The sequence below is a fragment of the Copadichromis virginalis genome, linkage group LG3 (assembly GCF_057382275.1).
Source record: "Copadichromis virginalis isolate Kocher_CV1m ecotype Utaka linkage group LG3, C_Virginalis_male_GT1.1, whole genome shotgun sequence".
NCBI classification, from domain to species: domain Eukaryota; kingdom Metazoa; phylum Chordata; class Actinopteri; order Cichliformes; family Cichlidae; genus Copadichromis; species Copadichromis virginalis.
In genome coordinates this window covers 44,536,649-44,564,072 of record NC_140620.1, presented here as the reverse complement: position 1 = coordinate 44,564,072, position 27,424 = coordinate 44,536,649, and the positions used below count along the sequence as shown (strand labels likewise).

At 44.6% G+C, this 27,424-nt stretch overlaps 1 protein-coding gene across 2 annotated transcripts in view; it reads left to right on the top strand.

The window, feature by feature from the left end:
• Positions 1 to 27,424, top strand: part of LOC146714949 (protein Dok-7-like) — a 66,237-nt gene that overhangs the window by 13,216 nt on the left and 25,597 nt on the right. Inside the window, exons 5-11 of one of the 2 annotated variants that reach the window (XM_085451308.1) lie at positions 3,909 to 4,028; positions 15,337 to 15,435; positions 15,627 to 16,423; positions 18,288 to 18,336; positions 18,524 to 19,135; positions 21,312 to 21,400; positions 23,138 to 23,207. In XM_085451308.1, coding sequence (XP_085307434.1) covers positions 3,909 to 4,028; positions 15,337 to 15,435; positions 15,627 to 16,423; positions 18,288 to 18,336; positions 18,524 to 19,135; positions 21,312 to 21,400; positions 23,138 to 23,207 — 1,836 coding nt within the window. The remainder of the gene's footprint in view (positions 1 to 3,908; positions 4,029 to 15,336; positions 15,436 to 15,626; positions 16,424 to 18,287; positions 18,337 to 18,523; positions 19,136 to 21,311; positions 21,401 to 23,137; positions 23,208 to 27,424) is intronic. The other variant, XM_085451307.1, reaches the window with a different exon arrangement.

Sequence of the window (27,424 nt, the reverse complement as noted above, 5' to 3'; positions counted from 1 at the left end):
GTCAGCTGTGTCTAAGAAAAGTGCAAAGTGTTAAGAATAAAAAAGGAAAACTTAAGGGTAGATGGAAGATGTCAAAGAGTCAGAAGAAAATTGAAAATGCTCAAAACTCCCCATAAATTGGCAGAAAGAAGAATCAGTGGTTTTGTGATAAAAGTGTAAAAACTGGGATTGCCAAAGGAAAGCCAGCATTAACGCCTAATGGGAAGAAAACAAGGTTAGAGCGGGCGAACACAATTGTGCGCTGTGGATGATTTGCTAAGAGTCACGTTCAGTGATGAATCTGCATTTGCCAAAGGGGATGATGCTGGGACTTTTTATTTGGTGCCATAAAAAAGATGAAGGCCTTGAGAAATCAAGCAAAAATGGAGCAGGAGAGATGAAAGTCTTTACCTCAACAGTAAATGCACAGGTGTAGACTGCTTTATGCTTTTCTTATTGCACTGAGAGCGTGGTTTTGGTTATGATTAGGATTAGTTTTCGACATCACGATGATGATGATGCGTCTTGTTGTCACAGAAGAAAGGAAATGCATACAGACTCATTGACACAGTCAGCACATAGTCCAGATCTTAACCCAAACAGAAAATTTACAATGTCTGGAAAAAAATGTGCCATTACACAAAATTATTTAATTAGTTTGAAGTTTGTTTCATGAAGTCAGAGTTGTTCAGATAGTAAACAACAAAAGGAACAAAAAAACAACGCTTTATCACATCTGTGGTTTGTTTATTGCTGCAAAGTAAAAGAGTTCAGTGAACATCTTTCAAGTGTGACGACTTCATGTTCTTTGCCAGAGGTTGTAAGTTTTTCCATGTAGTCTAAAATTCATATCCAGTGGCATACACTCCAATAAGGCCACATCGGCTAATAATATTGTATAGCCTTACGTATAGGTCGGGCTCTGAATACTACAGCGTATGATTACAAAGCAGTGATCACAAGAATGGAGACGCTGTGACTCGTGTAATATTTTGTACTTTGTTCAGATGTTCTTCTTGTACTTGCTTTTTCCTTTGAGATGCAAGATTGTTGAAATCCTGCTTTTGATTGCTCGTGCTTCCACAGACGTGTAGTACCAAAGACCCCAGGTAACTCAAAGTACTCTCTGAATGACTCACATTCAAAAGCTTCAACTCGACTCATTTAAAAAAAAAACCCCAAAAAAACAGGTCATGACGCTCTTTCTAAAGTGTTCCGGTGGCCTTTACTGCTTCATCAGTCTGATTTCTAAGCTTTGATTTTTGCTCTGTGCCTTTTTTCCTGTCCACACACTTTTGATCACGTGTAATATCAGTCAAAATTCAAAGAGTGGGCTTGCTGTGGCTGCTTTGAATTGCTTAGAAGTGTAATGGAGAGCACACAGCATGACAGGCAGCAAACTATGTTTCAGTCGTTCTTGTTTGTTCGTTGCGTTTTATTGACTCGGCAGATGAAGCATTAGAAAAACATCTGTTCAGAACAACAAGAAAGGAAATGATTCAGGCTGTGCATAATCACCCCTGCTGTGCCCAAAACTCAGCAACATGCATCACTCTGGAGTTTTCCTTAAGGTCTGTTTGAACACGTCGGGCCGCGTGCGTCCCTGTGATAAGATAACGTTTGAAAAATTCAACAGATGTGAAACTATTAAAGTGAAGAGGACCGTATGTGAACACCTGGAGGGGACAGACAGACATTGGAGCATTAAAGATACATGATGACCCTCCTGGAAACATGACATTTTATTTTATTTTTTTAAATTTAAGAGCCAATAAGCCTTCAGTAGTCTACTGGCTTATCTTAAAGAAAGTCAAAGCTGCTTTACTTTTATACAGAAAAGGGGAAAAAGTAAGGCTGCATCTCAGTGTTTGTGTGCGGCGAAGGCCGAGCATTCCTGTGACATGTAATCCCTCGGCACAGTTTATCCACAGCACGGCGAGAAGTGATTTAGCTGTGCTGGGTGTCTCACTTTTGGTTAGAGCAGCTGTAGATCTGCAAGCTGCATTTGTCCTGCCTTTTGTCCACGCCACGGGCGAATGGTCATTTAAGTAAAGTGTAGGTGTGCGTGTGAAATGCTTAGCGCTAAAGTGACTGTACACTTTAGCGCACTTTGCTGTACCAAAGTGTTCAGAAAAACGATTTTCTCTAAACGCAGTCAAAATGACCTCTCAGTAATTAGTGCTTTAATAGTTTTGTTACTTTATTTACTTTCTTTATTTGTTCCTGAATTTTATCGTCCTGGAATAGTTAAACTGGATAATGTTTACATGCATTTCTGAAGGTTGCAAACATGGTCGTGAAGGAAATCTGAATTTCACTTTAAAGTAATTAAAGTTTGCTAGACTTTCATCTTGAGCCGTTTGGATGACTCTGCTGCTTTCGAAATAAAAATGCCAACCTTGGCTCTCGGCGCTTGCTCATTTACACTTCCCACTTAACAAAGTTGGATTTTATAAGCTGTGTTACTTTGTATGGATGCTGTGTTTTTATCACCTCTTGGAGCAGAGACCAGAAGGGTCCATTTGAGTTGTTTTCATTCCTGCAGAGATTAATGTGAACTAAAAAGCTTTGCCACCTGTTCTTTGTTTTGTTTTGAATGTTTGTTTTTGGATTTTTTATTTTTTATTTTTTTGGTAATCGTGCATTTAGTAGTGTAACTAAAATGCAGTCACCTATCAAAACCAACGTGTATATAAATTTGTAACGTTGCAAGATGAACGTGTATGAGGTGAGACACCACTTAATCAGCTCCATCGTAAAAGCACAAAGGAGGCAATAAATCTTTAGTTTGAACAGGTTAAAACAGTTGAGCAGACTTTGGTGCTGACCTTTGACCCCTGCTCACAGCCACAGCAGTGTAAGGGCAGCTTTGACATGGGTGGCTTCAGCCGCAGAATAACACAACAACACTTTGTAAAGCGCAGGCCGTTGTGCTGTCAGAGGGAGGTCAAGAGACCTCAGGAGAACGTGACCTCTCTGACCTCTCCACTATATTAAATCCTCCTTTATTACACTCTAAATTGTTGAAATAGACAAACTGGGAACCATAAAGAAGGAACTTTTTTATTATGTAATACTCTATAACTGCAGCTTTGTGAAACGCATCATGCCTCAGTTTCTTTCTGAAAAGGTTCATGTAGTGCTCGTTTACATATACTACACACTATAAATAATCTATCTGTATCTATCTATATCCATCTCTATATATCTCTATCTCTATATCTGTCTACATCTACATCTATCTATTGTAACAAATTCTACTTTTAGGTGGTATTTTATTCAGGAAATTATTTTTATATTGATATGAAAAAAAAATAATTTGATGTCATAAAAAAACAATAACTAACAGATGCTCTTTGATTAATTGTTATTATTAGCAGCTGTGTTTTGTAAAATATCTGAGTGGTCCATGATTTTGGCGAGCTGTTGACTTTCCTTGTAGAACCATCGAGGAAAGTTGTGGCTTGGAGTAAAAACTTTATGTCCCACTTACGTAAAGATTACGGCCGCCATTTTTTTTTTTTTTTAACATCAGAATTAAAGCTGTTCTCACTGGTCCCGGGTGAAAATTGTGTTGCTGCAATATTAATTTGCTCATATAGTAAGCTACGAAAACAGAAAGGGTCAAAAACCTCAGCATGTTAGCGTGTTGAATGACTGTCCTGGTTTAAAAGTAAAAGACAAATAGTTTTTAATTTTAAATAGTAACCAAATATATCTCAGTTTAGGACATTTTGATGGTAGTTGAAAAGTAGAAATGTTTTTTGTAAAATTGAAAAGTTTGTCTCGTTTTACTGATTTATAGCAAGAAACAGCCTGTTCTTTTTTTATTATACTGGCATCACCAATGTTGCACTCTTTCTTGTTGATTATTAACCGTAAAATACACTTTCACAAATTAGCTTAAAACTAATGAAGTCTATTTTCAGGGGCTGGTGTTTTTCTGCTCGCATCTGCTGAGAGCGAGCAGATCAGCTTTCTATTCGACTGCATCGTCAGAGGCATCTCCCCCACCCGAGGCCCTTTTGGACTGCGGCCCATTTTGCCAGGTCAGTATCAGAGGTGTTTCATATTGCTTGGCTGAAAAGGACTGAAGTTATACGGAGGGGGAATGTCAAGATGAAGGAGTAATTGTTTTAAAGCCGTGCTTCTTGGGGAAAGCAAACGGCTCGCTGACTTGTTGCACTAAAATGTAACTTTTAGCCTTTTAGCGGAGGCTGGGGGGAGTGACTTCTGAGAATTCCTGCCTCAAAGACAAGACGTGGACTTCTAAGTATAAATACTAAAGTCAACATTTACCATTATAATTTTAGCTAACTCTGCTTGTGTTGCTTATAGAGATTCATCATGGCTGACATGCTCTAGCTTCCTGAAATCCACCCATTTTTGGCAGAATAAAGCCAGAGGATTTCTTTGATGATGGATACGCTTTGATCTGCCTAAATTATGTCTGGCAGCTGTGTTTTGGTTTTTTTGTTTGTTTTTAAATGCAATTACATAAATCCCCATGAACCAATTTATCAACGTCCTAACCCCTGACTTAAGTGATGAATGTAAAGCTTTAGGTCACCTTAAACTTCAGTAAGAGGATGACTATTATACTCACTCTGATTAGGTAACAAATTCAATTGTATTCTATGTATAGTCCAGGGTGAAGTGCTACTGGTGGGCACGTTAGAGGATGGATCTAGTTCCAGATTGTTGTCAGGTTTCAGTTTGTGAAAGATGCCAAGCACCAAAATGTAAATGGTTCTTCTGTTCCTTTGCAATCTGCTGTGAAAATCTGACACGTGTCAGTTGTCTTCACTAATGGCAGATCTGCCTTTTGTGATATAATATCACTATTTATTTAAAACACTGTAGTGAAAGTAGATGAAAGGAATTCATCAAAAAATGTGAAGTGAAAAAATTCTATTTTTTTTCTGCATAATCCATCATATAAAATTGAATCAAATGGAAAAATCTCTTTATAAAACTTGTTTTATTAGTTTTAATCTTTTAACTTTATGCACATTGAATCAAGCAAGAATTTAATTATATGCAACAGTCTTTGACTTGAAGAAATTTATTTAACATTTAAACCTATTTTCTGCATATTCCAGCATATAAAATAAAATTATTTTTTTGTGTCTACACTCACTCTTTCAAATAAATGCAAATAAATAAAATCATAGATTCAGCAGCACTAAGTCCTGTCGCCCTTAAATCTATTTTTACCTGTTTAGCAGGAGTGGGGCCTGTGAAGGTTTGCCCAGTACCGCGGCGTTCATGTCAGTGGGGGGATCTGAGTGTTTCTCTGTGAATTTCACATTCCCACCGCAGCGTGCTCGGTGCTTGCTTAGATTTGAAGTTTAATTTTTCGCTGTAGAAAGAACTTTTATTCCCACGCAGAGTGAACAGCGGACGCTAATGTTTTTGTCACTTTTTACTAAATCAAACGCAAAGTATCGTCACTACTTCTGAGCTTTAAACGCTGCATGGTCGTTCTCTCTCCTGCACTCCATATTATCAACTGTTGATCTAAACACGTCTGTTGCTGCCACGGATGTCGCACACTTGTACGTCATGGTCATGAGACACTCTCACAAACAAAATCAGGGTTTAGTACCGCAGTAACGCAGAGTGCTTACGTTAAGTAACAGTAATCTAATTACTGTTTTTTGTTTGTTTTTTTTTTAAATCCCTTACTTTACTCGTTACTTGAAAAAAGTAATCGGATTACGCGTTACTGCCCAGCTCTGTTGATGAGTGACCATTTTTGAGTGGGAGGGTTCTGTGCTAATTTATCTCGCAGTGCTTGCTAGCTTGTTGTAGAAAGGGCATCCATGAATTGCATGGGTGTATCATATAAACACCAATACTTGCTAACAAATTTTGACTGACTGTACAAAGTGGAGCACAGATCTCTTGTCTTTGGTACAGTTACTGTACAGCATAGCATATTATTTGTTTGTCCAAAGTGCGGCCCAGGGCCTCCTGGTGCCCACAAAGGTACTAGAGGTGGTTTGCAGCAAGAACAGAGACTTAGTTTGAAATTACTCATGGTTACAGTTCCATCCATCCAATCTCCCTTACTACTTTGATCTACATTTACTGCTTTTTCTTGAATTTTGAATAGAGTGAAGATTTAAGATTGGGTGGGCCTCGTGGGAATTTTCTGGTTTTTAAGTGGGCTGAAACATTCTCCACGTTGGGAATGGCTGTGTAAGATTATCTCAGTAAACACGCACACCAGGTCTAGTAAGATGGAAAATAAAATAGAAGTTGTAATTTGGTACGGCGTCATGATCCATGTTATATTTGTTCATACATTAGATACAAAACAGAAAAACCCTGTAGCCATTCTTGGATATATTTTGTATTTTACATTTCCCCATATTTGGTCACTTCCTTTAAACACTTTCAAATGTTAGATTACGTGTTACTGAAGTGGTTAAACATTATTTGGTTCCCCGCTGTTTCCAGCAACACTTTTGATTTTCCACACTAGCAGTTACAAAAAAAAAAAAAACATTTCTCACCCAGCCGCCAACTTATTAGGAAATGTTGAGAGAGTAGCTGCAGGGCCTTGTGGATATTTTGGTTTTCACACATCTAACTGCCCAATTGCATGTTGAGCTCATATTCCTATTATTGTGATGCATAGTAGAATAAATAGTAGGGAGGATGTGGGTTGGGGTGGGGGTGGAGGTGTCAAAGTCATGGTAGCAGAGCAGCCAAAGCCTCCTAATCGCTTCGGGCATGTGTGTAACCTCATCCACAGCATTCCACTGCTGCCTCCCCCCATCATTCTTGGTCACAGTGCTCTTGGCTCTCCCCTCCCCTTTTCCCTCATCTTTCACTTTGTCTCATCCCCCTTCGCAGTCCTTAACCGCGTCTCTCGTTCTCACTTACCTTTCACCTCTCAGTCCATGTCCGAGTCTGTCTGTGTCACATGATTAAATCTCTGTGCTAGCTGCTATTTTGATTAATTGCTGTTAATGTTCTTGGCTTATTTATCTGTTTTTCGTCCTTGGATGCTCCAGTGTGTCAACCTATAGTTTTCCTGCTTTGTGTTTAGTTCCCAGCATACAAATTGTTCCTGCAGTGCTTCTTTTTTGCATTTAGTCATGAGTACATTCGTGTGTAAATACGAAAAATGTAAAAGCAGGTGGACACGTAACCTACATGCATTTTAAGCTGTCAGACAAGGAAAAAACACCTCAATTGATGAAAGATTATGTAAAACGCTGATGGCTGGTTAGATTCACCTTCATAAAGGGCTAAACTAAGATTGACATTTGATCATTTGTACTTATCACTGTAGATTTATTTCATGTAGATTCTTTATTCCACAACCGAAGACATTAGAAAAATGTAGTGAGGACATTTATGAAGCCTGTTTACAGCTCACTGCCATCTTTGCCAACTTCTGGAGCCATAAAATCCATAAGTGGCCAAAGGGGAGTAACCCTGAAGGCCTGAACAGAGCTCAGCCGGGATGTGCAAACCTGAAAAATATTGATGACCTTGATAGATTGGATACCTGTCAGTCAAGGAAGCATGACCTGAGGCTGGGTTACTGCTTGTTAGAAGTGCAAATGATTTTCACTTAGTTTAAATTTATTTCTCTATCTCTCTCTCTCTCTCTCTCTCTCTCTCTCTCTCTCTCTCTCTCTCTCTCTCTCTCTCTCTCTCTCTCTCTATATATATATATATATATATATATATATATATATATATATATATATATATATATATAAAAATAAAAAAAACACCCAGCACGCCCCTGCGGGCGGTTTATCCTGCAAGCTCGGGTCCTCTACCAGAGGCCTGGGAGCTTGAGGGTCCTGCGCAGTATCTTAGCTGTTCCCAGGACTGCGCTCTTCTGGACAGAGATTTCCGATGTTGTTCCCGGGATCTGCTGGAGCCACTCGCCTAGCTTGGGAGTCACCGCACCTAGTGCTCCGATTACCACGGGGACCACCGTTACCTTCACCCTCCACATCCTCTCGAGCTCTTCTCTGAGCCCTTGGTATTTCTCCAGCTTCTCGTGTTCCTTCTTCCTGATATTGCTGTCATTCGGAACCGCTACATCGATCACTACGGCCGCCTTCTTCTGTTTGTCTACCAACACTATGTCCGGTTGGTTAGCCACCACCATTTTGTCCGTCTGTATCTGGAAGTCCCACAGGATCTTAGCTCGGTCATTCTCCACCACCCTTGGGGGCATCTCCCATTTTGACCTCGGGACTTCCAGGTTGTACTCGGCACAGATGTTCCTGTACACTATGCCGGCCACTTGGTTATGGCGTTCCATGTATGCCTTGCCTGCTAGCATCTTTCACCCTGCTGTTATGTGCTGGATTGTCTCTGGGGCATCTTTACACAGCCTGCACCTGGGGTCTTGCCTGGTGTGATAGACCCCAGCCTCTATGGATCTTGTGCTCAGAGCTTGTTCTTGTGCTGCCATGATTAGTGCCTCTGTGCTGTCTTTCAGTCCAGCTTTGTCCAGCCACTGGTAGGATTTCTGGATATCAGCCACCTCCTCTATCTGCCGGTGGTACATACCGTGCAGGGGCCTGTCCTTCCATGATGGTTCCTCGTCTCCCTCCTCTTTCTTGGGTTTCTGCTGCCTGAGGTATTCACTGAGCACTCGGTCAGTTGGGGCCATCTTCCCAATGTATTCTTGGATGTTCCTTGTCTCATCCTGGACTGTGGTGCTGACACTCACCAGTCCCCGGCCCCCTTCCTTCCGCTTAGCGTACAGCCTCAGGGTGCTGGTGTCATGGTCCTGGGTCGTTGACCCAGCGTTTTGCGTTTTTTCTGATCTGTATTAGTTAGGGTTAACCTGAAGTTTGGTGTATTGTCAGCCCTACCTGTGTCTGTCCTTGGTGCTCTGTTCATGTCCCCGTGTTGTGTTGTACATCAGTCTGTTTCCTGTTTTATTTTGAAGGCTCGTGTTCTGGATTTCCTGTTCTGTTCTGAAGGTCTGTGTCTGTTGTTATTGTGTTCAGCTTGTCTCCTCCGGTCCCCAGGTGTATTAGGTTCAGCTGTTCTTCCCTCCTGTGTGTGATTACCTGATTACCTTGTGTGGGTATATTTAGTGGGTGTCGGTCTGTGTTCGTTGTCGGCTCGTCTGCGTTCATCCATGTATCACTGCGTTAATCTACATTCATCTGCGTTCTATGGTGTTCCTGTCTCTGCGTCTCTCTGCCCCGCACCCCTTTGTATGGTCCCAGGTTTGTCACTTAGTTTCTCCCAGTTTAGGTTTCCGTTTGTAATTACTCGTGCTTCATTGCCTGTTTTTGCCACTACCACCCTGTAAATAAAACGTCACTCGTATCATCAGTTTGCTGCATTTTGGGTCCTCCTTTTCCTCCACACCACACGGCTCCCTCCGCCAGCCGTGACAGCTGGACTTGGGGTGAAACCCTCCATGCATGGTAAGGAGCTTTCTTGTCTTGATGTCAGTGGCTTCTATCTCCTCCTTTGGCCAGCCTATTACCCCAGCAGGGTACCTGATCACGGGCAGGGCGTACGTGTTGATGGCCCGGATCTTGTTCTTACCATTCAGCTGACTCCTCAGGACTTGCCTGACCCTCTGCAGGTACTTGGTGGTTGCAGCTTTTCTAGCGGCCTCTTCATGGTTCCCATTCGCCTGTGGGATCCCCAGGTACTTGTAACTGTCCTCTATGTCTGCAATGTTGCCTTCTGGTAGTTCAATCCCCTCAGTTCTGACTACCTTCCCTCTCTTTGTTACCATCCGACTACACTTCTCCAGTCCGAACGACATTCCAATGTCATTGCTGTATAGCCTGGTAGTGTGGATCAGTGAATCGATGTCTCGTTCACTCTTGGCATACAGCTTGATGTCATCCATGTACAGGAGGTGGCTGACAACTGCTCCGTTCCGTAGTCTGTATCCGTAGCCGGTCTTGTTAATGATCTCACTGAGGGGGTTCAGGCCTATGCAGAACAGCAGTGGGGACAGAGCATCTCCTTGGTAGATCCCGCACTTGATGGTGACTTGTGCTATGGGCTTGGAGTTGGCCTCTAGTGTTGTACGCCACATCCCCATTGAGTTCCTGATGAAGGCTCTTAGGGTCCCATTGATCTTGTACAATTCTAGGCATTCCAGTATCCAGCTGTGGGGCATTGAGTCATAGGCCTTCTTGTAATCAATCCAGGCAGTGCACAGGTTGGTCAGTCTGGTCTTGCAGTCTCGGCTGATTGTTCTGTCTACCAGTAGCTGGTGTTTTGCGCCTCTGGTATTCTTGCCAATTCCTTTCTGTGTCCCGCTCATGTATTGACCCATGTGCCTGTTCATCTTAGCCGATATGATGCCTGACAGGAGCTTCCATGTAGTACTGAGGCAGGTTATTGGTCGGTAGTTGGAGGGGACCGGTCCCTTCTTGGGGTCCTTGGGGATCAGGACAGTCCGGCCTTCAGTTAGCCATTCTGGGTGTCTCTCGTTAACTAGCATCTGGTTCATTTGTGCTGCCAGACGCTCGTGGAGTGCAGTCAGCTTCTTCAGCCAGTAGGCGTGAACCATGTCGGGCCCTGGTGCTGTCCAACTCTTCATACTGGAGACCCTTTCTTGGATATCTGCCACTGTGATGGTTACTGGACCCTGTTCAGGGAGGTCGCTGTGGTCTGCCCTCAGATCCTCTAGCCACTGAGCATTGCCGTTATGGGTTGCATCCTTCTCCCATATGCTCTTCCAGTATTGCTCCGTCTCCAGCCTTGGTGGTACTGTTCTCTTATTGTTCCCTTGCCACTGAGAGTACACCTTTGCTGGTTCTGTGGAGAACAGCTGGTTTATTCTCCTGCCTTCTATCTCTCTGGTGTACCTCTTCAAGCGGCTGGCCAAGGCTGTGAGTCTTTGCTTGGCAGTTTCCAAGGCCTCAGGTATGGACAGCTTGCTGTATTTCTTAGGCACCTTATTTGTCGCACCTTTCTGCAACTCCCTTAGTTGGCTAACCTCCCTCCGTGCTACTTTGATCTTGCCCTCTAGCCTCCTTCTCCATGGAGGGTACTGCCCCTTGTGGCTGTTCAACTTGTAGCCAAGCATCTCACTGATCACTGCTGCCGTATTGTAGATCAGCTTGTTAGTGTCGGTAATCGTGGTTGTAGGTATTGTCCGTAGTGCTGCATTAACATCATCTAGCAGACCTTCTGAGGGTACTTCACGTAATCTTGGTAACCGGCTACGGGGGATCCAGGTTTCAAATTTGGCCATGATCCTATTTTTCAGGTCAGTTCCTCTCGCACTCAACGATCCTTCTCCTATCGCACTTGGGGCTATGTACCCAATCTCGGGTGGGGGTGATGATATCGCCCCCCTGACCTGGCTTCCTGACTCCTCCTTGCCGTACTTGCCGTAGCATTTGTGTTGTACCTCGTCAATCTCTAGCTGTGAGAGCAGTCCCTTCTTTCGAATGTTGGAACACTGAGCTACTAGTTGTTTCGCCGTCATTGTGGATGTTGGGTATCGAAGAATCCATAGGTCCCTCATCCTATTCATGTAGCCCCTTCCGCTGGGGTTACTTGCGTAGTAGCATTCCAACAACGCCCTGTTTTCGTCTCTTGCCCACCGATGCCTTCTTGTTCCAGTAGCCCACTTTTCGTCAGGGTGCCCTGGTTCCTCAACACCTGACGCGGACCTTGTTGATCATGCAACGATACACAAAATTCACGGTTCGGTTCGATACTTTGGTGTCACGGTTCGATATTTTTTCGATACAAAAAAAATGTTCATGCCTTTTTAATTTGTCATTTATTAAAATTATAAATATATATTTTAACTCAAAAGTACAGTTTTTAAATTTAACCCTAACCCTTGTGCGTGTTTTTTATTTTGACAGCGAATGCGCACCTGCGGACCACTTATGTGCAGCCCTGGTTATTTAGCTCGTCATATTGCAGCCACAGAAATTATTTTGTCCATGAAACCATAAAGCTGCACTTTCTTTTTGCCTTATAGTCTGATTTGTCATAACTTCTCCGTTTTGTGGTAAGCTTTTCTTTGGCTGTCACTTCTTCACCCTGACCTTATTTGGCTCAGCAGAACTAAAATATATATCCTGCTGCTTTTACACACGTACTCACATAAGCTCAGCGATTCTCTGCGCGATCAACCTCTTACATGTTTAAGCTGCGGGAGATTTCACTTGTCATGTTTGCATAGTAAGCTAACGATTAATAAGACGATGTCAGAGGAATTGGTGCACAAATTATCATCACTCACAGATCAGTGCTGTCGCTCTCTATACACAGTTCGCACGATTGCAAAGTGAAAGCAAAAAAACAAGCGCAAATTCAAACGCGATTTCAATATGTCACATATTGACAGTGGCTCACCGATGCCAATGACATAATTACCCAGCTACATTTCTGAAAGAATGCAAAAGCATTGACATATATTTTTCCTTCCTACAATAGCCCGACGGGCAGGGCAGAGATAGATTTTGGTAGCCCGACTGAAAAAGATCGCTAGCCCCAGGACGTCGGGCTAGCGATATTGCAAGCCCTGTATCTGATTGAGGAATCACTCATCTTTGGAAAAGAGAGTTTATTACAGAGAAATGTCTCTTTCCAAAATAAAAGCTATACTATCCGCTTCTTCTGGGCTATATTCTCAGCAGCATATTAAACAGCTGTCTAAATGACTCGGCTAAAGTTAGTAGCATGCTTGCTTTTTTTTGTCTGCTTCCACTTGTCTTTGCACTAGGATGATGTCGGCGTAAATGTGCAGTCATATTCGTTGTGTTCCCACTAGTGCTTTCAGGTTAATCTCGTTGAAATGACCTTAACGCCACAACACGGCAAATCTCCGTTAACGAGCTACCGCCGATCGCCCGTGCATGGGGCTAGACGGCCAACACGTTAACGAGCTAACTGCGCTAACACACTAGTTCCCACCCATGTAATTGAGCATTGCATGGCACATCCAACATACTGTTTTACTTTAGTCCATGACTCGCTTACCTTCAGGGTCATACGTCACATGAAAACCAAAATAATTCCAAACGCCAGATCTGAATGAGGGTGGGGGAGGTCCATGTTGTAAGGAGAGCTTAACTTCTGTCTCGCTAGCTTGCCCTGCGCTCTTCCTTCTGACGATGCTGTCTGTGTTGAGCGCTCAGTGAATCTGCATTCGACTACTCCGCCTAGGCTGCACTGTTGAGCCTAGGCGGAGTAGTCGAACGGAGATTCACTGAGCGCTCAACACAGACAGCATCGTCAGAAGGAAAGTTGATAAAATAAATTACAAATTTTGTATTGTTCGATACATATGCGTACCGAACCGAAAGCACTGTATCGAACGGTTCAATATCGATACGAATATCGTTGCACCCCTAATAAATATATATATATATATATATATATATATATATATATATATATATGAGAATAAATTGATAAAAATACAAACTCCTCATTTTACACTATTTAACAATCTGAAATACTCAGTGCAGCTGTTTCAGTAGCAAAAACCTTACAGCATTAACTTAGTGATCATTTACTGAGTGACTTTATCAGTCTCTCATGTTGTTATGGTTAGGCAGACCCTTTTTCAGTTTCAGCATTTGTGTATGCACAGCTCTCTTGCGGTCCTACCACAGCATTTTAGTCGGGTTGGACAAACACATTCTTTTCCTTTTCAGATATTCTGTTGTAGATTTGCTGCCGTGCTGGGGATCATTGTCCTGTTGCATGATTCAGTTTCAGCCAGGCTTGAGCTTTAGACAGATGGGCTCTAGAAAACTTTGCTACACAGAGGAGTTCATGGTGCCAAGATCCTGAGGTCTGCAAAACGAGCCCAAATCATCACCCCTACACCACTGTCATTGACAGTTGGTATGAGGTGTTTGTGCTGATGTGCTTTGTTTGGCTTTTGGCAGACGTGCACAGCCAAACATCTCCACTTTGGTCTCATCTGTGCAAAGGAAATTGTTCCAGAAGTCTTGTTCACATGCAGCTTTGCAAACCAAACCTCGCTGCCATTCTCCTGCAATCCTTCCAAACACATCACACTTGTTGAGCCCTTTTCTAACTGTACTGTTATGAACTTTGACATTTAACATACTGAGGCCTGTAGATTCTAAGATGTAGTTTTTTTGCAGTTTCTACAGTATTGCTTCAATATTCTGTTATACTGCCACAATAGGGGATGCTTATATTAAACATGGCCAGAATTTCAAGTAATGAGGTTAGTGTATGTGCCAGTAATCTCTGTGAGCCAAAAGCTCAGGCTTCAGACTGCTCTAAACACTGTGATGTCAGAGGATATCTCAAATATGGTCGTATGAGCACTGAAACTCCACCCACCTGCTGTCCAGACCTTCTGTTTCTGAGTGGCAGGCAATCAGAAGAAAGTCGGCTTAAAGGGAGAGGCTATAGCTGCTTGTTTCAGGCAGAGGATGATCTAAGCCTTAGGTCTTGTTGTAACCCCTTAGATTCTAAGGGGTTACAACAAGACCCTAACTTTGACTCATGCAAAGGTATGTTGTAGTCCAGTAATGTAAGCATGGAGTTCAATCAGAAACAGGAAAAATCCACAAAAATCTACAAAATACTTAAAGGAAAAATAATGGAGGAACCTCAGCCTATATGTATAAATATAAATATATGTATATGAGGAAGCCTGCTTTCTCAATTGGCACCATTAAAGGAATGTGTGGTCAATATGTGGGGAAAAAAAGACACTTTTTATTTTTAATTTTTTCCCAGTGTGACCTTTTTCAAACACCTTTTTAGACACTCCTGTACACTGGAGGTCAGTACTCATCACCTGGGATTTCAGACTTATGGTATATTTACCACTTTACTGATGCAGGATTCAGATGGATATAAAAAAATATATCAGCCCAGTGTTAGAACTGACCTTGATGGTCCAAGGCACATTAGATTCATGCACTGCCGCCAGCAGAGCCACGTGGCAGCACTATTAATACACCCCTCAGTGTTGCACAAATACTGCTAGGTGTTCCCCTGTGTGACCCTTTTCTCTGCCTGTCCAACAGCACGCTACACTCAGGGATCAAATAATAGCACACGTCCGCAAAGTTGTTTACTCCTTTTCACTTACACCTTGTGGCTGACACTGTTTGCGCGTTCACAGACAGTTGAGTGAGACCGTTGCAGTTTAGAGTGTCCCCTCTCATGTCTTTAGAGTAGCTGGATGTGTTTTCGCAGCTGTGCCCGTGTCACCGCCGCGGTTCAGCTGCGTCACATTTGATCCCATATCTCATTGACAGTGTCGAGATTCATCACACTTAGCACTTACACTTCATTTTTCTCTGCCCGACTTTTCATGATTGAGATCATGCTGGCTGCTATTTATAATACTGCCCTTTGTTTTTTTTTTTACAGATCCTAGTGGCAGCCAGACCACTTCAGAGGAAAAGCTGAACCTCGAGGCCCAGGAGCTAGAGAAACGACTGAGCATGCTCTCTCATGGGAGTGGCACAGGTAGAAAACACGACTAAAGTTTTTGGGTGCGCTGGCAGGTGCTTTGATTTATTGTTCCGTTAAGTGGAAGGAAAAAAAGACCGAGGCAAAGAGAGTGTGTCATGATTCCTTAATGTGCTTTGTTGATGAAAGCAGTGTTTTTGTTGATTAAATTCATTAAAGGTTTAATTATGTTCTGCTCGTCTTGGCAGTCTCTTTGACTTACTGCCCGTCTGCTGGGGGCGACGACCGCAGCATTTCCGGTTCTTCTGACACTTCAGACACCAGCCACTCAGACTGCAGCATTGGCAGCCGGCTGGGAATTTGGACTGAACCGGCTTCCAACCCACCTGAAAACGTCAGCCACACGCGCGCTAAAGTGCCACTGCAGATCAGCGAGAAGCTTTCTGCCAACCAGGGAGGTGGACACCGGCCTGCGGCTAAGCCGCCCCGGCAACTTCAGGAAATCGGTCGTCAGAGCTCATCAGACAGTGGCATCGCCACTGGCAGCCATTCCTCGTACACTGGCAGTTTCTCCTCCTACACAGGCAGTCTGGATATGACCCCCGGAGAGGACTTTGGTTCTTTTTTAAGCTTGCCTCCACATTTGGCTCAAGATCTCAGCCCTTGCACTTGTCCTGCTGTTCCTGGACGTGACTACCAGGTGCCAACTTCACTTAGGTATGTCTATGACACTCCCAGGAGTGTTTTACAGGAAGCAGGTGGAGGTGCCAAAGACAATGAAGCCTCCGCCTCAACTAAAGACCCTCCAGCCCTTTTAGGGTTCACAGCAGAGGCAGCAAAACAGGACAAGAGCAGTGCCACAACCCCTGAGGCTCACTCAGAAGCTACTGAAAGTCAGTCAGTCAGTGAACTCTTTCAGGGCCTTTCAGTGACGAATAAGAAAACCAAGGTGGCACCCTCTAGTGACTCTTGTAATACCTGCACCTCCTTCACTTCTGTCTCCAAAACCATCGTGACCATCTGCTCTGTATGCGGTGGAGTTAAGGTAAGTGGAAACACAAGTATTCTGTTTGTTTTCTGGCAAAAGGGAATGTTGATCAGATCTGGGTTAAACAAGCGTAGCTGCTCTCATGAACCATCTGTTTTTCCATCAAACTTCAAAAAACGAAGGAAAAAAAGTCATCAGTCCTGTTCAAATGGTCTCGTGAACACGCTCCATTATATAACCTGCTGTCACGCAGTAGCAGCTTGTGTGCACAGGCTTTATCATCAGTGTATCATCTGTTCTGTAGCCCGCTTGTCAGTGTGACCTTTGTGGTATCGTGCCGCGCTGCGTTTGGTGTCAGAACAACTAACAGTCCCACGGCCCATCTGTCCAACACGTTAGTGTTTCTGCACTCGGTTCAGTTTTACACTGTCACTGAATATGGCAGATTCACACCTTGTAAGTTATGAGTGACTTGCAATTTTCTATCCTTATTACACCTCTGCATCTGTATATCTGTGTATGCATATCTAGGTCAAAACACACAATCTTTATTTAATGCCTTTAACGCCCTTTAGGCTCACTTCAAGCTGTTTAACTCCGTGCGTGCTTCACTCGCCTGTGAGCGCCGAACTATTTTGCTGTTTTATTTTATTTTTTTAAATACTCAAGTACAGACTTTGGTGGTATTCTTTGTTTGAGCTTTGGCTGACTTCTTCTGTGGTGTCAGAGTTGGTGTGAATTCTTTTTCAGAGTGTAGTCTTTGTAAGGGGTACAGCTGATAATTATTTATCTTATTAATGAATCTGGGGACTATTTTGACAAAGATTTTGTGCATATTATGTGAATAAAGTACTATTATAATTAATTCAGGGCTAGAATTGGAGACAGTTTTTTGCTTTTTCAGAATTGCATGATACATGATACATGTTCTGATTGGCCAGCGATGGCTTAAGGATTAATCATTTGTTGACTTTTGGAGTAACAGGGAGTTATACACATATACAGTGCATTATCTGATGGCTTGCTGCTTTCAGGTACAAAAGTAGCTGAAGGTTTTTTCTGTTCCTTATTAGTCACTTTTACTCAATACTGAGAGCTCCACCTGCTGGCAGTGCATTTATTTAAGAGTGCAAGCTGCATTTGTTTGATTGGGTAGATAAAAAAAAAAAAAAAAAAAAAAAATCAGCTCTGTATTTTCCGTTGGTCTACAGTGAAGTAGATGAATACTAGTTATTGGCCAGGTGGATCAGACATGAATGCCACGGGAGGGGATCCAACTCCTTCAGCCTGAACAACACCATCTACCCCTGTAGTGTTGACTGGCTCAGTGGAAAAGGGCTAGTTCACAGGACACATTAAACCGTGACTATTATAATTACAATCACATGGATGTAATAAGATTTAAGGAACCTGGTTGGTTTCTCACTTGGGGAGTTTGTGTAATTGTTTTATAAGAAAAAACAAAGCAGCGCTGGCCTGTGATCATGTGATGCCGAAGTCAGACAGCCCCCGATATAACACTCATTCACAGCCATGACGCCTGATTTACACTCAAAATCAGGCGAATCGTAATAATTTGGAAATCATAATCAGTCAAATCAACATAATTTTACTGCATTTCCTCAAATAATACAGTGCAGATGTTTAATGAAATGACTGGGCCTTTTTAAACTCAGTGCATAAATAAAAATATATAATTTTGAGTCATTTTATAGATTTTTGTTCTCAGAGGAAGTAGTGGGCTTGTGAGCCATAGCCAGGCTGTTGAAGCGTGAAGTCCCTGAGTCACTTTTGTTCTTTTTATCAGCTTTGTTGACAAAAAATAAACTAATATGTAGGTCATTGCGAGCCTTTCCCTCATATTTCAATACTAGAGTGGACTGTTAAAATAAAAGTCATTTTTTTCGTCAATATTTCACAGGGGACTCCATACAGCTCTTGTAGTTCTTCAGTGATACCTGCCACACCAGGTAAGGATACTCCTCTGAAGTCTTTCATGCACGCTGCGTGTGGTTTCTCTTGCATGCATAAACGGTTTTAAAGCACGCTGGGCAAAAAACATTGATGTAGCAGCCACAGCTTGCTGTTTTGATTTGGGACAGAAATCAAAGTTGTTGTAGGTTTTTGGTTTTTTTTTTTTTTTAATTTTGCCTCCAGAACATCATATTTTTAATCCAGCAGATCAAAGTGGTGACAAATCACCATGCAGACCCAGTACCAGTGAACACACTGGTGCGGAGATGAAAATTCAGGAGACCTCTCCTGGCTCTGAAATCATCCACAGTGCGGGGATGCCAACTGTGAAGATGAGTGAGGAGTCACGGCTGCCAAAAAAAGGAAGAGAGAAATTAGCCTGTCTTTTAGCTGATCTGCTCAGCTTTCCAGGCACAGATAGCCAGCCAGAGGCAAAGACACACAGATTGAACCTGTATGAGTCAATGAGCCCTGCTTTTGGTAATGAGCTTAATTTGGCACCAGCAGTACCATTACAAGACTCACAGCAAGGCAGAAGAGCTGTCATTTATGAAAACTGTTTGAAGTGTCAAGGAGAGCACTGCCAGCCTCCACCACGGGCCGTGCCCGCTCAAAAGTGGCGCAACAGGAACATTTCCCCTTTAAAAAGCTTTCCGACTTGGCTGCACCTGAAGAAAGGCCAAGAACATCCAGCTAATGAGGAGTTACTGTACCAAGCCCTAAACGATTCATCACGGAGCGCGGATGGGCAGTGTTGGTATGAAGAGATAAATGGATCGACAGTGACCAGTGAAGGTAAGAGGCCACCTTCGACAGTTTCCTCTTCAACTGATCGCAAACTTCAGATCCTTGGCTGGTTTCCTCTTTTTCCCCATTCTGTTCCTTTTGAGGATCTTTTTCTGTCCCGTTCCTTGTGTTTCTCTCAGTGAAACCACTCTTTCTTCCTGGCTTATCTTCTCTAATCAGTCACTTGTGTTGCTTTGTAGAGCTGAGCCTTGAGGTGAGCTTTGCCGCAAAGTTGCAAAATCAGGAATGATAGTTTATCCTGTGACTGTCACTGTGTACCAACTCAGTCATTTACAGTCAGTCTTTTACCTGCTAGAGCAGAGAGAGAGAGTCATGTCTCAAATCAAACACAACAGATTGTGTCCTTTTTGGAAGTTTGCAGTAATTAACTGTGATCGTTAACTGTTGTTGTGGTACTTTTGCATTGAAGATGTTTACGTACAACACTGAACAAAACCACAAAAAGCCTTATGAGCATGTTACGATTGGATAGCAGCTACTGCTGTCAACAACGTCCATAATTTTAGCTTCAGCTTTAGCATTAGTAATACATCCTCTTCTCATGGTGGTCTCTTCACTGCCTCTACCTCTGTAGTTAAGATGGCAAAGGTGCACAGAAACCAACACTAAACACTTTGACCATTACGCTACATTGCCTGGGTATTTATAGTGCCATGCATGTAGTCTCGCAGAAGTGTAATAAAAAATGACACAGCTTTTAGAGGGTTTATACACTCACTGGCCACTTTATTAGGTCCACTTGGTAATACTGGGTTGGAGCCCCTCGTTTGCCTTCAGTGCGGTCTTAATTCTTCATGGCACAGATTCAACAAGGTGCTGGAAACATTCCTCAGAGATTTTGGTTCATGTTGAAATGATAGTATAACGCAGTAGATGCAGATTTGTTGGCTGCACATCCATGATGGGAAACTCCTGTTCCTCCACATCCTGAAGGTGCTCTGTTGGATTAAGCTCTGGTGACTATGGAGGTCATTTGAGTACAATGAACTTATTTTCATGGGAATGTTTGAGATGATTTGAGCTTTGTGACATGGTGTGTTATCCTCCCATCAGTGTACACTGGTCATAAAGGGATGGATATGTTCAGCAGCAACGGTCAGGTAGGCTGTGGTGTTTAGATGATGCTCAGTTTGTACTAAGGGGATCAGAGTGTGCCAAGAACATGTCCTCCATACCATTACACCACCGGCAGCCTGAACTGTTGATACAAGGGAGGACGGATACACGCTTTCATGTTATTTACACCAAAAATCTGACCCTTCAAAACTCTTCAGAGTAGACACCGTTTTTCTAATATTTTAGTATCCAGTTTTAGTGAGCTTGTGTGAAGTGTAGCCATGTCAAACGTCTCTTAAATCATCATCTTTCTTCCTCATTCTGATGCTCAGTTTGAACTCCAGCAGGTCGTCTTGACCATGTCTGAATGCACTGAGCTGCTGCCGTGTGATTGGCTGATTAGACATTTGCATCACTGATCAGTTGAACATTATACCTAATAAAGTGGCCAGTGGGTGTAAGTGGTCTCTCGTGAATTTAATCCTGTTTACAGAAAGATTAACTAAGACTTTTTAAATGAAATGTCATCTGTAAATTTTTAAGTTTTTTGTGAGCACAGAAAGACCACTTTTTAGGAAAGGAGTAACCATTTATTAATCTATTGTCGGAATTATATATGTGTGTTATAAGTAAATTTTAGGATGGGGTCTGTTATTATTTGTTCCACAGATCAAATGATGACAACATGATAATTTTATTTATATCTATAAATATTGACAGTAAATGAAGCCAAAATGACACATCTTAAACATTTTAACAAAATTCAGGGTGCAATTTCTGTCCTTTGCTTGTTATCCATGATTCATACTGAGCAACAAAAGGATCCTATTTAACTATTTGTTCTTTAAAAGAAAAAAGGAAAAAAACTCTTAGTATTGTGTGATGATGAATCAAGCCTTTGTTGTTTGTTCTCACCACTCGATCTGCACGAATTCCTCCATTTGCATGGAGAAAATTGTGTCTGCTTTGGTTCACAAAGTGCATTTAAACAAAAAAAGAAAAGAAAGCAACACAATGTGGTATAATTTTTTTCCGATGAGTTACAATAATAAAATGTGTTTTTTTTGTTTCTTATATGTAAAATGCACAATATCGTCTCTTTCACCAGACAAAAGGCTTAGTAGTAAAGAGGAAAGACGCAGAGCCGATCCTGCTTATGAGATCATGGAGAGTCGGATGCTGGAGAGGAACCCAGAGGTAGACACATCCAAAACACTGTAATCCGCTTTACACTATCAACAACTCACACATTTTTACTTTGCAACTCATTGTGCTCTTAGTTCAGCTAAGCATTTGGGGGAAATGTCTGATATCATGAGAATATTAACTGAATACACAGAATAAAGGGCAACCCATAGAGGTTTGTTATTAAGAGGCTTCAGTAGTAAATCTGAAATTAGACATGGAAAAATATGTCCAATAAGCATTTTGTAGTTTTGAGCCTATTGTCCTGATATTATTAAGCATTTGGATTAGAATAAGCGAGTTTAAGGGTTTGTATTTTCTCTATAATGAACTGAAGTTTTAGCATGAAAACAATGTATTTAATGCACTCGTTCACGTGTGCTTGCTCAGTTTTGTGACAGTATCTTGCATGATTACATCGCTATGTTTACAAATTCTCTCCAGGATATAGATTTTATATACAGTCATGTGCAAGAGAGTTTTTCACAGTTGTGTGAAAAACAAACACAAGAACTAAGAGGGTAAGCAGCAGCCGCAAATACACTTGATTTACGTGATCATCATCAAGCATGAACAAAAAGCAGACATTTTGGCAGTTTCTTGGTCTGAGGCATAACACACAGGAAAAGACATCAGCAGTGATCTTAAACAAGCAGTTGTTGCTGCTCATCAGTCGGAGAAGAGTTATGGGGTATTTCAAAACATTTGAAGTCCATCATTCTGCAGCGAGACAGACTATTGACAACCAGAAAATACTCAGGATGGCTGGAATTCTTCCCAGGAGTGGGCTTCCCAGCAAACTCACCCCAAGGTCAGATTGTGCAGTGCTCAGAGAAACTGCAAAAAGCCCAAGAGCTACACCTTAGACCTTAACGGCCTCAGTTAGGATTTTAAATGTTAAAGACATGCAACAGGGCAGTGATCCCAAGCACAGCAGCAAATCTACAACAGTATGACTGAGAAACAAAAGAATCAAGGTGCTGCAATCATCCAGTCAAAGTCAAGACTCCACCCTTAAGGAAAGGGTGTGGTGACCTCAAAAGGACTGTGCATAAATGAATACCAGCAGATCTCAATGAGCTGAAGTGGCTTTGTAAAGAAGTGTGGGCCAGAATTCCTCCACAGCAATGTGAGACACTGATAAAGTCACACACACACTTACTGCAAGCATATTACATGTTCATGTTTGTCCTGTGCTGTCGTTCTTTTTTTATGTGACTGTAAAAGATGGCTACCATTATGTCACCTACTAGTGTCTGGACTCTGTATTTTTAAACTTTAATATTAGCATCTATAGCCCAGAGAGTAAAGTGCTAAATATCATCATCATTGTCATCATCGTCATCATCATCGTCATCATTGTCGTCGTCTATTTATATAGCACTTTAAAAGGCACCAGGCAGACCAAAGTGCTGAACAATACAAAAACAAAGAAAAGCATATCAAGTAATGTTAGCATTAAATGCTAACAGTTCATCATACAGACATGGGTAAGCTCACTAAAACTGGAGCACAATCTTATTTAATGCTCTGCACTGCAGTGGGCCTAAAGTTCATGGTTATCTGTCTGCAGCGATGCTGCACAGTGTTCGCACATGTAAGACATAGCCCTGAGTTCTGAGTAAATTCCAAATGTCTATAAATACTCCTCATGTGCCCACTGAACAGTCATCGTCACACTTATGTAATAAACTTATGTCACTCAGTGCAAGTTATAATCAGCAGTGCTTACTTTAATGTGTGTTGCAGGCACAGGAAAAACACAAGTATGAACTAATGGGCAGCTACGGCCAGCAGAGGTTCCTTCAAGAGACTGAAGGTGAGTGAGACTGACGCCAGGCAATCAACATAACCAGGTTGTTTCAGCGATTTGGTTCATTATTTTTTTCAGCCAAGCTATTCAAACATATGCAGATTTTCAAGTCCGTAGCGGCACAAATGGATTTTTCTTTTTTCTGAATGGACCATTTTAGTTTTTTAAAGTGCTCTGAACACTTTTCAGCTGTGCATTACCCAGGCTTCTTACAATAACTGGGCCCACTTACGGAAAGTGAATTAAATTGAGTCATGCGCCTGAATCAACATCGCTGTAAACCATCACCTGTTGCTTGGTGTGCTTGGACTGAAATGAATAAATGAAACGAGGCTCATTCAGAGTCTGAAAAGCAGACTGGCACTAAGCATAACATCCACAAGGCTGAACATGGGAACATGTTGTCAAGGCTCGGCTGTGTGGCAGGCAGGAGGAGGACCCAAACGCAAAACTCACAGACACGGGGATGAACTCAAAATCACAGCTTTAATGCTGGAATGGCCGAACATAGGAAATACAAAACTAAACTGGGAAAAGTAAACTAACATACGCGAAGAGACACAGGGAGATCCACACAACATGAGGGACGACGTCACACTGAACAGAGGGAGACGCAGACAGAAATACACAGAGGGTTAACGAGGGAAGTGGGAACACACGGGGAACACAGGTGACACTGATAATCATAACGAGACAGGGCGGGGTGAACTGAACACTGACGGGAGAGGTGAAACAGGAAGTACAGGAGGAGAGAGAGCACGAGTAGAACACCAACGTAACAGGCAGGGGAGACATGGAATAAACACGAAAGGGGACGAGGGCTCATAAATACATAGAGGGCACACAGGGGGAAGAGAGAGCACGGGGAGAACTTAAACATAATGGGCAGGGGAAGCATGGAATAAAATACAAACATACAAGGAAACTAAGAACACTGGGCCAACATGGCCCAGGACCATGACAGTACCCCCCCCTCAAGGGCTGGCTCCAGACAGCCCAAACACAGAAAAACAAAACCAAACAGAAAACAACCCAGGGCGGGCGGCGGGGGCCCAGGACGGAGGGCCCGGAACAGAAAACAAAAGAGCACAGCAAACACCGGAGCCCAAGAAAATAACCCAAACACAGAGCAGTTCAGGGGGCCGACCGTGCGCAAGGCAACGGCGGCGACGCGGAAACAGTTCAGGAGGCCGGCCGTGCGCAAGGCAACGGCGGCGACGCGGAAACAGTTCAGGAGGCCGGCCGTGCGCAAGGCAACGGCGGCGGTGAAGGAGACGACGGAGCAGTTCAGGAGGCCGACCGCGCGGGAGGCGGCGGCGACGATGACAGCGCTGGTCCGGGGGCCGACCGTGCGGAAGGCGACGGCGGCCACCCAGGCGAAGGCGGTCCGGGGGCCGGCCGTGCGGAAGGCGACGGCGGCCACTCAGGCGATGACGGTGCAGTTCAGGGGGCCGGCCGCACGGAAGGCAGCGGCGGCGGCTCTCCAGTGTCAGGCGTACTGGCCGAGGCCCGGTGGGCACAGGACCAGTCGAGACGGGACCAGTCGAGGCTGCAGCAGACGAAGACTCTGAGGAGGCTGCAGCAGACGAAGACTCTGAGGCCGGGCCAGGCGAGGACGAAGGCTCTGAGGCCGGGCCAGGCGAGGACGAAGGCTCTGAGGCCGGGCCAGGCGAGGTTGCAGAGGCTGAGGCCTGGCCAGGCGAGGTTGCAGAGGCTGAGGCCTGGCCAGGCGAGGTTGCAGAGGCTGAGGCCGGGCCAGGCGAGGTTGCAGAGGCTGAGGCCGGGCCAGGCGAGGTTGCAGAGGCTGAGGCCGGGCCAGGCAATGACGAGGCGGTCGCAGATGGCGGCTGGACAGGCTCCCCGGGCCCTCCAGCTGATGCGGCGTGAGGCTGAACGGGCCCCTCGGACCCTCCAGCGGAGACAGGAGGCTGAACGGGCCCCTCGGACCCTCCAGCGGAGACAGGAGGCTGAACGGGCCCCTCGGACCCTCCAGCGGGGACAGGAGGCTGAACGGGCCCCTCGGACCCTCCAGCGGAGACGGGAGGCTGAACGGGCCCCTCGGACCCTCCAGCGGAGACGGGAGGCTGAACGGGCCCCTCGGCCCCTCCAGCGGAGACCAAAACAACGCCAACAGGCATGAAGTCCTTCGGCCGACATGAGGACAACTGGCGCTGCACTGAGCACTGACTCTGCCCAGGCAATACGAACATGGTGCAGTTCTTAGGGGGCTGCTTAAACTTCAGGGGTCCAGAATCAGCCGGTGACTGAGACCTAGCCTCTGGGGAAGCCCTGGAGTGGCAAACTGTGCCAACGGCGGCTAAACCATGGAAAGTACCCTGAGTAGAAATCCAGTTACCTCTCTGCATGGAGTGAATGAGCAAAACTGGCGACACAGGAGACTGAGCGGAGAGTGGCTGCTGGGCAGCTAACTGAGTTACTGGAGACACGGGTGAGAGCGGGAGCTGAGCTGCTGGACACACGGGGACCTGAGCTGCTGGACACACGGGGACCTGAGCTGCTGGACACACGGGGACCTGAGCTGCTGGACACACGGGGACCTGAGCTGCTGGACACACGGGGACCTGAGCTGCTAACGGTGGAGAAGTAAATGACTGCACAGGGGACTGAACTGATGTCTGTAGTAACGGTGGTGGTGAGAGTGGAGTAGGTGGTGGAGTTAATGACTTCACAGGGGAATGAACTAGAGGTAGTGACGGTTGTGGTGCTGGTGGTTGAGTGGGTGACTGTGCTAAAGGAGACTGCACTGGGGACACTGGAGACTGCACTGGGGACACTGGAGACTGCACTGGGGACACTGGAGACTGCACTGGGGACACTGGAGACTGCACTGGGGACACTGGAGACTGCAGTGATGGTTGTAGTGGAGGTGTAACGGGTGAAGGAGTGGCTGAAGTGGCTGTGGGTCGGACGGCTAGTGGCTCAGCTACAGGGTATGGTAACGGCAGGGCTATGGGTTGAATGACGGACTGAGTAGCAGCCTGAGTGGCTGGGTGTAGTGACGGTTGTGGTGGAAGAGAAACAGGTGGTAGTGTGGATGATGGAGCTAAGGGCGACTGAGTGGCAGACCGAACTGATGACTGAAGCGATGGTAGAGGTGAAAATGGAGCTTGTGGTGGAGTTAACGGCTGAGCTAGCGGGGACACAGGAGACTGAGCTGCGGGTGGCGGCGAGGGAGCTAACTGAGCTGCGGGTGGCGGCGAGGGAGCTAACTGAGCTGCGGGTGGCGGCGAGGGAGCTAACTGAGCTGCGGGTGGCGGCGAGGGAGCTAACGGAGCTGCGAAGGGCTGCGAGGGAGCTAACGGAGCTGGAAGTAGCAGCGAGGGAGCCGACGGAGCTTCTGGCAGCACAGAAGGTGAATTAGAAGGCCGAATGTCCGGCTGTGGGGTGGCGCGTCGGCGGCGTGAATGCCGTTTCTTTTTTGATGATGGCTCTGACGGGCCGAGCGGCTCCACATCCGGCCCTTCAGGCAGGTGGGTAGTAGCAGCTGGGGGATGAAGGTGGAGCTCGTTGCGGATTAAATCCTGTTCGAGTGGGTGGAGCGCACTGAGTAGCCAGGGAAGACCACAGAACAAGCGCTGTAGTCTGGTTTCCACAGCACGGCGAAATTCCTTCCCCTCATGTTCTAGCCACAGATGCAGGAGTCTCTCCACGGAGTAGATTATGTCCAGACGCAGTTCTTCTGGTGGGTTGAGTGCTGCTGGGTCCATATCTGGTGACGTCGTACTGTCAAGGCTCGGCTGTGTGGCAGGCAGGAGGAGGACCCAAACGCAAAACTCACAGACACGGGGATGAACTCAAAATCACAGCTTTAATGCTGGAATGGCCGAACATAGGAAATACAAAACTAAACTGAGAAAAGTAAACTAACATACGCGAAGAGACACAGGGAGATCCACACAACATGAGGGACGACGTCACACTGAACAGAGGGAGACGCAGACAGAAATACACAGAGGGTTAACGAGGGAAGTGGGAACACACGGGGAACACAGGTGACACTGATAATCATAACGAGACAGGGCGGGGTGAACTGAACACTGACGGGAGAGGTGAAACAGGAAGTACAGGAGGAGAGAGAGCACGAGTAGAACACCAACGTAACAGGCAGGGGAGACATGGAATAAACACGAAAGGGGACGAGGGCTCATAAATACATAGAGGGCACACAGGGGGAAGAGAGAGCACGGGGAGAACTTAAACAT